This window comes from Mus caroli, chromosome 10, assembly GCF_900094665.2.
Source record: "Mus caroli chromosome 10, CAROLI_EIJ_v1.1, whole genome shotgun sequence".
In the NCBI taxonomy this organism is placed as follows: domain Eukaryota; kingdom Metazoa; phylum Chordata; class Mammalia; order Rodentia; family Muridae; genus Mus; species Mus caroli.
In genome coordinates, this window is record NC_034579.1 from 24199161 (window position 1) to 24210958 (window position 11798).

General features: G+C 37.7%; 1 protein-coding gene across 1 annotated transcript in view; it reads left to right on the forward strand.

Annotated features, from left to right (window-relative positions):
- Positions 1 to 11798, forward strand: part of Ptprk (protein tyrosine phosphatase receptor type K) — a 509254-nt gene that overhangs the window by 247763 nt on the left and 249693 nt on the right. The window contains exon 4 of the mRNA XM_029482632.1: positions 11139 to 11220. Within this exon, the coding sequence (XP_029338492.1) occupies positions 11139 to 11220 (82 nt within the window). The remainder of the gene's footprint in view (positions 1 to 11138; positions 11221 to 11798) is intronic.

An 11798-nucleotide genomic window follows, 5' to 3' on the forward strand; every position in this document is an offset into this window, starting at 1 on the left:
TGAAAGTTGCTTGCTTATGTGTCCAAGGACAGAGCCTTTTTTTTTTTTTTTTGTGGTGTGTTCTGATCATGAATTATTTCAATATACATTTATTTATTTATTTATTTATTTATTTATTTATTTTGGTAAAAATTCATTTCATTCTCCTCTGCTGATTATCATTCTGGTTCTTTCTGTATTGTACTCCAATCTAAATAAATTAGGATATGCTTTGAATAGTGTATCATATTTCATGCTTACTTCTGAATGTATCTTGTTTTGTTGGAGTGGTTACTAGTTTCTGATTGTTTTGATTTAGTGAGACAGCCTTAATATATCACCTTTGGTGGTCTAAAACTCACTGTGTAGACAAGAATGGTGTAGGACTCACTATGTAGACAAGGATTGCCTGGAACTCACTATATGGACCAGACAACACTGGACTAAAATTTACTATGTAGACAAGGGTGGCCTGGAGGTTACTATGTAGACAATGCTTGCCTATAGCTCACTGTGTATACAAGGATTGCCTGAAATTCACTATATAGACAAGGCAACAGTGGACTAACATTTACTCTATAGACAAGACTGGCCTGATGCTCACTATATAAAAAAAAAAAACATTGGCCTATATTTCACTATGTAGACAATACTGGCCTGAAAGTCACTTGGTAGACAAGGATGACCTGAAATTCAATGTGTAGACACTGTTTGCCTGGAACTCATATCCTGCCTGTGTGTCCCAAGTGATGAAATTAAGCCCTGACTAGCTCTTTAGGTTTGTTTTCTGAGTGCATCTTTTGCAGGCTCCACCTGCCCATTTGCCTACTGAAGCTATAACAGCCTCTACATATATCAAAACATTGATACAGTTTGTTCAGTGGTCTCTAATCTCAGGCAGTGTCACCATGCTTATGCCTTGCATTGAAGTGAGAAAGGAACCCAGGAAGGATACATAGTGATTGCGGTGTGAGAAATGTACAGTGTGGTTGTGCGACCTGTAATGCACTGACAGGTGCTTTATTAGCTTCTCCAGTCTCAGAGTCTCCTGCACTACCTCTTCTGCTCTCATCATCCTTGTATTCTGGTTCTTCTTATGATATATCAGTTTCCTGAGGAGGTCATGATATGGAACCCTGATGCCTTGTAAACTGTATATGATTTCTCTGATAGCCTAAAATTCACTATATAGACAATACTATCCTCCCAGTGGCCACATGAAGTAGGCACTAGGATTTGAATGGAAGTCAGTTACTCAGCATGGAGGCTCTGGCATTTCAAGCTGCTGCACATTTATATTGCATACATCTTTGTGTATGTGCGTGTGTGTTTGTTTGTGTGTGTGTGTGTACGCGCGCACAGGCACATGCACTCATGTGTCTGTGTGTTTGCTAATAAGCATGATAGATATGTAAAATAATCTTTGATATATTCAGGGCCCAAATAGAAAAACCCTTGACAGAATGTAGTAGATACTGTTTCCTCAAAGGTATATTTGTGATAAGAAGACCGACTGTGCAGAGAACCCAAAGACTTGGATTTATTTCATGGATATCATTCATTTTCAGTTGAAGTTTTAAGAGCTGTTTTCAGTGGTGAAAATCTTGTACAGAACACTGTTTATCATATTGTGATTAAGAAATCATGTCTTTGTGATCTATATTAACTGGTAATCTATATTAACTTGAGCTGATACCTACTAAAATTTAAAAGTCCATTGGCATTTTTTTTGAAAGTGCAAAATTTGGGGAAGAACGAATTAACTTAAATAACTAATAAGTATCATCATGAATGCGAAACACTTGAGCATAAGCTGTAAAAGTGATTATTGTGGAATCACTTAGGTTTTTCTCAAGCCTTTGTTGACACTGTTAGTGACAGCCAATTCTCTGGCTCATCCGAAGCCCAGGAGTGCACTGAGCTTCCATGTTTATTACAGTGTGCAGTCTTTGGAGATGCTTTTCTTCAGGCCTTTCCTTTAAACAGTCTGACATATCAGAGATAAAATCTACTCAGCCTTTCCACCCCTCAGTAGTCATTATTGTTTCCTGGATTCTGCCTATAGCTTTGACTTTCATTGTTTTAATAAGTGTTGAATTGTTTATTGACAAAGTGAGGTGGTTCTGTGCATACATTTTTCAAATCACACAATAAATTCAGATCATTATTATATTATACCAGATAGATGGATCAAAAGATCAACGGGTGATCAGATGAGAGGACGCGCACTCAGTGCTGTGTGTAAAGACAAAAAAAAAAAAAAGTATATGACAGCACATACCCTGGTTATGACTGTGTGGAACATCCTAGATCCACCCAATAGAGTGTTTACTTTACTGTCTCTGAAGCCCTGATTATCCCCTTCAGACTGTTGTGGTAAATTTCTCCAACCTAAATATGCCCCTGCAATGAAAACACAACTCAATTAATATGAATACATGCTGTGCGACTAGACTGGGCAGATCTACCCTTATACTACCATTTTCTCCATCTATGAGACTCCTTAGAACTTGTGGTTTCTCCAGGCCCTGTGCTTCTGCTCAGCTTTTCTTCTTCTTCCTTTTCCTCTGCATCCTCTCCCTCTTCCACTTTCTCCTTCTCTTCCCTCCTTCCTCTCCACCTTCCCTTTTATCTGCCCAATCATCAGCTCTCCTATATTTTACAAATTAAGGTGGGAAGCAGGTTTACAGGAAATCACCTGAGTGCTGACTCATTCCTTGTTTGCAGCCACTCACAGGAGAACAGAATTATCAAATATATATAATTAGCCCCAGGTCTATCCACAACATCAGACAATTAAATATTGATGGGAAGTTTGATAGACTAGTCTTTCTAAGGAAAAGTGGATCATAAGTATACCTAAAGGAAAATCACCAGTTTTGAGTGTTTTATGCAGAGTCATGAAATGAGAAGGCTGCCCAAACATCAAAATGGGAAAAGCTGAGATGAAGAAGGAACGGGATGGCTAAGTGGTTAAGAGCACTTACTGCATTTGCGAAGTAGTTTTAGTTCCTCGTGATTATCATGGCTCACCCCTGAACCCCAATTCCAGGAGATCTGTCTGCTGGCCTCTGAAACCCCAAGGCCCACATATGTAGTCCAAACTCATAGTGCAGTCAAACGCTTATACATGTAGAACAAAAGGAAATCTTAAGAAGAATACATTTGGACTTGATTACATGCCATAAATGTTTTCTAGATTCAGTTGGCATTTAATTAGACTACGTTAATTACTCTCCCAAGCAGCTTACAGCCAAGGAATGGCACTGTATTTCCATTTCCATGTACTTAATATATGCTGTTGTCAATTCAGGGGCACATCTCCTTTAGATATTAAACAAGTGGCTAAACCAACAGACAGGAATTGTTAAAAATTCCTTGGTTTCAGAGAACCTCAAGTCCTTCTCGTGCTATTTTTACAAGTTGGATTCTTAGAAGGGAGCTATTACCAGAGCCAGCCAGCAAGCTGACCACACATGCCCTGACACCTTCCCCTCTTCTGTTACTTTCTGCTAATCTTTAGTTGAAAAGAAGTGGAAATTGATCCTGGGTCAGCAGTTGCTGCCATGGCAGATGATTGGCATCACCTTTTCTTCTGTGTTTGCTCATCTTTACATGTTCAGGATGCATGCTATTCATAGTAGAGGGCAAATAAGATTGCTCAGTGAGGAAAGGTCTTTGAACTAAGCTTGACACCACAAGCTCCATTCTTTTTGTTTTTTTTTCTTTTTCTTTTATTGAAAATAGTTTTCCCCTTATATAATATAGCCTCCTTCTCTCAGTTTCTTCCCATCTCCCCTCCCATCTGGATCCATCCTCTTTCTATCTCTAATTAGAAAAGAAATAGGCTTCTAAGAAATAATGATAAAATAACATGAAACAAAAGTAACACGTTAGAGTCAGAGAAAACAAACAAACAAACCAACAGAAGGAAGAGAGCTGGAGAGAAGGCACAAGAAACAGAGACGCAGTTTTCAAAAACCCAGGAATCCAATAGACGCTATACTGGAAGCCATATTATATCCACAAAAGGCCTATCAGATAAGACAGAAAAAAAGATAGAAGGAAAAAAATGTACAAATAACATAAGATTTTTAAAAAATAATGAGATAAAATTTAAGGGGAAAACAAAAGAAACAGCCTGACTTGGCAGTGTGAGACAAAGCTGCCATGGACCTCATTTTCTATTGGCTGTTTACTGCTGGGCGTGTTTGTATACCCAGTGTGGCTCCCTTAGAGGGACGTGATCTTATGAGTTTCTTCTAAACAAAAGGGATGGTCTGCAAATTTTACATACATGCATATACACATTTGCACATGCACCCCCCCCCACATAAACACACATATACACACAAACACACAAACACAAATGCATCCAAATGTACACACCACACTCATACACATATATACACGCGCACATGAACAAATGCATAAGCTCAGACACATACATACACAGGTGCACACATATGTACACACACATTCACACACACTCACATAAACAAGTAAATGAAAGTAATGATTTTTTTTTTAAAGAAAATATGCTTAAAAAGAGACTCAATTCTTGACTCTTTAGTTTCCAGTTAAGATACTCTACAGAAGATCCTTTGGGACCTATCAGCGGAAACGGATGCCTTACAGTGTTTTAAGTATTCGAGGGCAGGAATTATGTTCTCGTGATTCCTAAATTAGTGTGGTAAAATTATCTCTAACGGTCTCAAGGGAGCATTAGTTTATTATGTCAACAAAATTTTATGCTAGGTAAAATGAGCTAAATACCCAATACCTGCCTTTCCCTAGGATGCAAAAGAGTTAACTAGAGTGCACTGATATTAGGTAGTATCTTTCTGCTGCACATCGATACATGTTTTCATCCCTGACTAACAAGAGGATTCTAGTGGTTCTGCCATGATGCCATGATGCCATGATGCCAATGACAGAGTATGAACTGTCATTGCCCCAAGTGACCTTGTATTTCACTAAAGGAGCTAAACAACAACAACAACAACAACAAAATTTAGTTTTACAGGGACTGAAGAAGAGAGTTGGTAGATGTGGGTAATTGTTGCACAAGATAGGACCTGAGTTTTAATCTTTCCCTTCTGTACAGCCACACACGTGGCTATCGCTCGAGTGGTGTGTGTGCTGAGACAGGAGATTTGTTAGGGTTTTCTGAGAAACAGCTAGCTTTGGTTACATGGATTTTTAGAATAATCTTACGTTGGACATAACTTTCTACCTACAAATGCTGCTTCTTCTACTGTAGTCATCCCACTCAGATATCCCAGCATCCTCTTCTACGATAGTCATCATTCTTAGATATCCCAGCATCCTCTTCTACTGTAGTCATTACACTTAGATATCCCAGCATCCTCTAGGTAAACTTCAGTATACCAAGCCATCATTCTTGTCAATTCATTATCTCATATTAAAGTTTGATCATATTGTGATTTTCATATAATTTTAACATTTTAAATAATTCTTTGTTTATTTTTACTGGAGCCATTTTATGGGGGGTGTTTAACCAACAGAAATTATGCTAACAAGTTATACCACATGGTACATTTTGGCGGATAGTTCTTTATAGCTCTCAGCTTCAGTTTGCCCTGTAATCACACTAGCTACAATGTTTTCTACCATTTTCTTCTTATTCCCCTTTTCATTCTGACATTTGGTGAATTCTAAACTCCAAATATTGTTCCCTTTTAAAAAATGGGAAAATTAAGGTTCTCCTCTACTCATACATCCTAAAGTATCTCTTCAATTGAACTGTACATTCAACGTTACATCATTATCCATTCTCACTGTGATGTCCTCCAATATTTCCTATCAAGATGAATCATCTCCGTTAACATAGAATCATGCTTAGGGATTTCTGCTCTAAACAAAACAAAACAAAACAAAACACTCTCCTTTGATGTCATATGTTCTTAGACCCTTCATTTAATTCCTTTGTATTCTTTTAGAAGCTCAACACCTTTTCTCCTGTGGTCAAGTCCCAGAATGGTTTCAGTTCTGCTAGCTCCATTTCAGCCCTCTGGCCTCCGGGGCACAGAATGCTTTACAGCCCAGTTTGTCCAGTAGTTGAACAGTATTGATTCTGATAGCTTCCCTGCTTCTTTCAATCCTTGATCTCACCTTTCCTCCAAGGTAGAGTTGTCCTTTTACATCTTGTAGTTAATGCTACCTGTAACCTTGTCTTTTTCCACTCATCTACTTTGTTCCCAGAAATTCTGAGACTTAATAATTCATAAATAAATGCCGATCCAAAAACTTTGTTTGTTCCCCAGCTAGCACATAACTTAATTATCCATTTATTCTATTCTAAATCCTGCCACATGGCTGATGATTTTGTCCTCAGTTTGACTTTGTCCTCAGTTTCATGTGACCATTTTCTTCTGTGTCTGGAGTGAGTATCCTTCATTCCCGGCTCTCTTTCCATAAACCCCTCTCTCTGCTGGATGCCCCAGCTTCTAATCCCGCATTGGCCAATATGCTTTTATTGACAAATGAATGCTTTTATACAATGTATAAGACATAATCTCTACAACATCCCTACATATTTATATCTCTTTCAGGTTCTTGACCTTCTCTTCCTCTTTACCTCAATGCCATCGAGGTAGACAGTACAGGGTAGGTAGGAAGTCCCAAAAGCTCAGGCTTTGAGGGGCAATAATGCTCAAATTCATGTGAATAATTCCAGTATTGGGGAGCTGAAGCAGACTGATTTTACATTTGAGGCGATTCTGTGCTGTAGAGTTGAGTAGCCTACCTTGTAAGACTGTATCTCAAAACAAAAATGAATTACTATTGTTCATATAATGAAGCTTACATAAGGAAGAGAAGTCAGCAATACAAGAGTGATTTAAATTGTAAGATGGTAGAATTTGAAGATCAACATCCACGCTTAAATGATTGGACTTTGAAAGTCTTTTGGGTGATGAGAGATATGAGAAATATTGACTGTTGAAAACTTCTGTGGTAGGAGCTTTAGTCACATTTATATGGATTTCAAGTGACCAGTTTGTCATTATTTCAGTCTGCCCCTTTATAAATGAAGGCAATGGCTAATTACTGCTTTTTTTTTTTTTACACTAGCAGTTTCCTGTTTAAAAGTTCAAATCACAAAACCACAGATTTAAGATTGTGAGAGTAAAATGTCAGATTATTTTGTATTCTTTGGAAATTGACTGTGTGCTTCATGCTTTAAAGAGAGAAGTTTAGGAGGAAATTTGAATTCCAAGCATTTGTCTTTAATAGATACCCCACCCCCAATATAGCTGCAATGGCACTTTTTATATACGAGTCTCTGTAGGCCAGGATTTGTGCTGTTTCATATTCATTATCCCAGTTAATCCTTCACAAAGCTCTGAGGTAGATATTAATAGTTCCTGCTATAGGAGAAGAAACTGAAGTTTAAATTTTATATGAGCTAAAGCTATATAAGTTAATTTATTTAAGTTTTTTTATGATTCGAAGTGATAATTAAAGAACGTGAAGTCAATATATATCTGACTTGGGAGTTGGAGCATTTACGGCAAGGACATAGTGAAGGAAAATTACGAGTGAATGTTGTTCTCATTTCTCTAGTGCTCGCAGTATCTTACATGGCTTTTCATACATTGTTTCATCATTTCCCTTAGACCATTCAGTCTTCACAGGGATCTTGCTTTGTAAGTGGATCAGAGGTGTCCAGGTGAAGAAGCTATGCAGCCTCATATTCAGCTAATTGCTTGAGGCACACAGAACTCCAAACCAACCGCTAGATGCAAGCTTGCTAACACCAAGTTTGGCACTCATGATGTGAGATGTGTCCTCCTATCTATTAATTCTATTTGCAGGAAGATAAGATTGTCCTTCTTCTGTAGCGAACACCACTTTTCACTCTCCCACTTTAATTCAATTCATTTATTTAGTTAATAATCCAGGAATGTTGCTGGATTAGCAGAAATGTGATTAGAATCATCACCTTCAGTATTTCAGGTAATGGAGTGGAGGAGAAATAGCACAAAAGGCAGAAGCCATGCACCCCATTCTCACGGTGCCTCCAAGGACAGGTTCACACTGACATCTGGCATGGCTTCTATTGCTCTCCTCTTCCTGGAAGCCCCCATCAAGCACTTGACACCCAGCGTTAGCTCTGACCCGAAGATCAGCCTCAGCAAGCTACATAATTAAACTGTTGGGATTTGTTTCCCCTGACTGGACAGAAGAGCCTCACAAGGTGAGGACTGTGAAGTGATAATGCTTTAGTAGGGAAGGAACACGAGCTCAGAAATCTCTCGAAGCTTCTGTTAATGAGGCAAAGACGGTACTTAGTAGAGAAAATGAGGTTACTAGAAAGAAAACTTACCCTTTTCCCCTCTTTTATAAAGAGCCAATCATTTCGCCTTCTTTTGAATCCAGGCCTAAATTTATTGTCCTGAATAAACCTCATTTTAATTAAACAAATAAGTTTTTCTCAAGGGTGTAGTAATCTTGTTTAAAGTCACATTTAAGGGGAACGAGGGAAGTTAGAGTATTAAGAAGTAACACTAAGCTGTGTCGAGAAGTTGAAATCCTTGAGTTGGTTCCTACAACCGCAAACTGAAATAGCTACAATGATTAGCCGTTTGGGATCCTGTGCTTTATTTGTTAAAATATGTTTTAAGAAGCCAGAATTCTTATGTTTTCTTTGAATACGTACTTTCCTTGAAACATTATTCAAGCAAATGAAACTTATTCTCCCAGGATCTAATTTCACTGCCATTGCATATAGATACTATAATAATAGTCATGCTGACCATACACCACTATTTAAATTTGATCATAAAAGTGATATTATACACCTATAATATTCATGTTGTGTGTCTGGGGGCTTCTGATCTCTGTGACTTTCGGAAGAGTTGGGGACTAGGACAGCTTAAGGTCCTAGCATGGCCTTCCACGCTGACAGGCCAGCCCTGTGTCTCGGTGCCTCCATGAAACATTATTTAACTGTTTACATTCTGTTCTCTATTTCTTACCAAACTCACCCCTGTTCATGTCTCAAACCAATGGAGATGTGATGACACTCATACTAAATACATTTCCATTAAGGAAGAATCATATGCCTGTGAGGGCACCCTCTCCCCTTCACTCCCAATTCCCTGTTCATGAATTAACTGTCTCTCTCTCCTGAAACATTTTTTCCCCCTCATATAAAACCACATTGTCTTTCAGTGCCACTTCGTTCTAGTGAATTCTGTAAGTCACAAAGAACACAGTGGGAATAGAGAAGAATGACCAGGAGAGTTTGTGGCTGGAGTGGATGAAATAAAGAGGAACCACATATCCCTGACTATTTCCCCCCATTTTTATTGACTTTTAGCAGATGCAGGGATATGGCAAATGAATGGGGTTTCATGTTAAAAACTCTGTTATTCTGCCCCAGAATATCTCACCAGTGTGCTAATTGAAATGGCATTAGTTTTTAAACAATTTAAGTGTATTTAAACATTAGGTTTTTCAAAGGAAACTAAAGCCTAAATCCTATTTCAATGAAATCCCTTGGACCTGTTGGCTTCTTCCTGTCAGGAAGTTATCTGATGAACTTAATGGAAGTCCCCTCCAGGCTGCAGGGCCTGGTGCAGTATGGCTCTCTCCATGTCTTCCTGTTCTGAACTCATTTTAAAAATGAAGTAGTGGAAAAGTATATAGCTATCTTAATGTGGTTGTAGGAGTAGTCATTTTTTCATTGCTTGTTTTTGAGATTATTATATAATCCTATCCTTTCCAATTCCTCTTTTTTTGTGCTAAATCCTCCCATCTGACCTTCCTCTCTCTAAAAAGAGAAGGATGGCTCCTTTTATAATTGTTTCTATGTGGATATATGAATATGTGTATACATGTATTCCTAAATAAAACATACTTAGTCTCAATAAAGCTACTTGTATGAATGTTCAGGGCTACTTGGTATTGGATAACCAATTTTCATACTCTTCCTTGAATAAGAATATTTATCTTCTCTCAGCATTATTTAGTTACCTGTTGTTCTTTATATCAAGTTGCTATGCTGTGTTTGTATGACTGTATATACATACTTACCTACCTGTGCATCATGTATGTATGTATGTATTTATTTATCTGTCTACAATCTATGTGCCAATCACACAGAAGCAATCTTCCTCAGAGCCGTCCAGTTATACATAGCTAAGCACTCTCCCCTGCAGGTGTCACAGGGAAATCAGATTTGAAATAGTAAAATGTATTTGGTAGTGACCTTGTTCTTCAAGTTTGCGTATAGTCCTTTATTACTGCTCTGACTTGGTTCCCGGCCTTCAGCCGGTAGCCTTTAGTAAAAGCCATTGACTTCATCTGTGTTTCTCCACACCTCCTGAATCAGCATCTCCGTCTTGCCTGTTTCAATATAATTATTATCTTTTCCCTTTGGTTATCATTTAAATTCTATCATACCTGCTAGAAACTGCCTGTTTGCTCCTTTTGGATAGTCTCCCACCTAATAACCATTTTTTTTCCATTAGCCTTATTTTATATTACATTATTACTTTAAACATAAACTCCCATAGCATTTCCTAAAGTGCTTTTCAGAATAATTCACAAATAATCTATTTAATTCCATGAATAAAGGAGTCAAGTAGAACATTGAATTGCTGAATACTAAATCTGTTTCATTTTTTTCTTGGAAAATTGCTGTACCACACATTATTTTAAAAGAAATGACTGAACACAATTTTGTTAAATATAATGTGTGTGTGTGTATGTGTGTGTGTTTGTGTGTTTGTGTGTGTGGGTGTGTGGGTGGGTGTGGGTGTGTGTGTTGACTAGAGCAACAAAACTCTACAACAGAGCCTCTATAATTTTTTTTTCTGAAAAATGATAATTTGGGACTTTTGACAGGTTAGTGTCCTGAGCTAAGTGGCAAATTATCACAAAATCTTGCAATACTTGCTAGTACGTGCTTAAGCATATTGGAACTTTGTGAACACAGCAGTTTAGTTACTATGCAAACTCTACTATGGTTATATACAGATGGCTTAAGAAATTAAAGTCTAGATAAGGTATAGCTAAAAGTTTCTAGGAGAAAAAAAATCAGATTTTCTTTTAGGGCATTATAACTATCTTCTACTGTGGACATTCTTTAAAAGTGACTGTTGTAAATGTTTTCTATTTCTTCCTGACAGGTAATATTTGAAGCTGAAGTCTCAGGAGGGAGAAGTGGTTATATTGCCATTGATGACATCCAAGTCCTGAGTTATCCTTGCGGTAGGTTTTGATTAAGAGTTATATTTTTCTGTGTCCTTTTAACACATGTCCAGGACTGGCAGAGGCTGTTGATTGTTTATTGCCTGGCCATTGTTGGCCATTTAGTTGTTAATCCCAGCCTTCCTGGAATAGAACACCAAAATGTTTAGTAGAATTTTCAAATCAAGGACTTTTCAGACTTCCAACTACATGCATGATAGGATTCTTTCATTTCTTTTTGATTAGTGAAAACAAAAAATATACGTGCATACATAATTCCAGTCAGAAGTTTTAAGCTGTTGAGTTATCTTATAATTCTATAGGGGAAAAAATAAACAAAAAACAAGTAACAAATCTGAGTTCAATAACAGAGCAAGCAAACGCTGCCTTATATTTGATCTGCTAAGTTTATACTGGAAGAAATAAAATGAATTTACTCAACTCATTCTGAATTTAGGTCTGCATTTTTTTATTATTATTCCAAATGTCTGAGTTAATCAGTATTAAATAAATAATGTCGTTCTTCCGGTCAGAAAAGCACTGGGGCAGCTAGGGCACAGGGTCGGCTGACACTCGCCAGCTACCCACAACACCCGCCA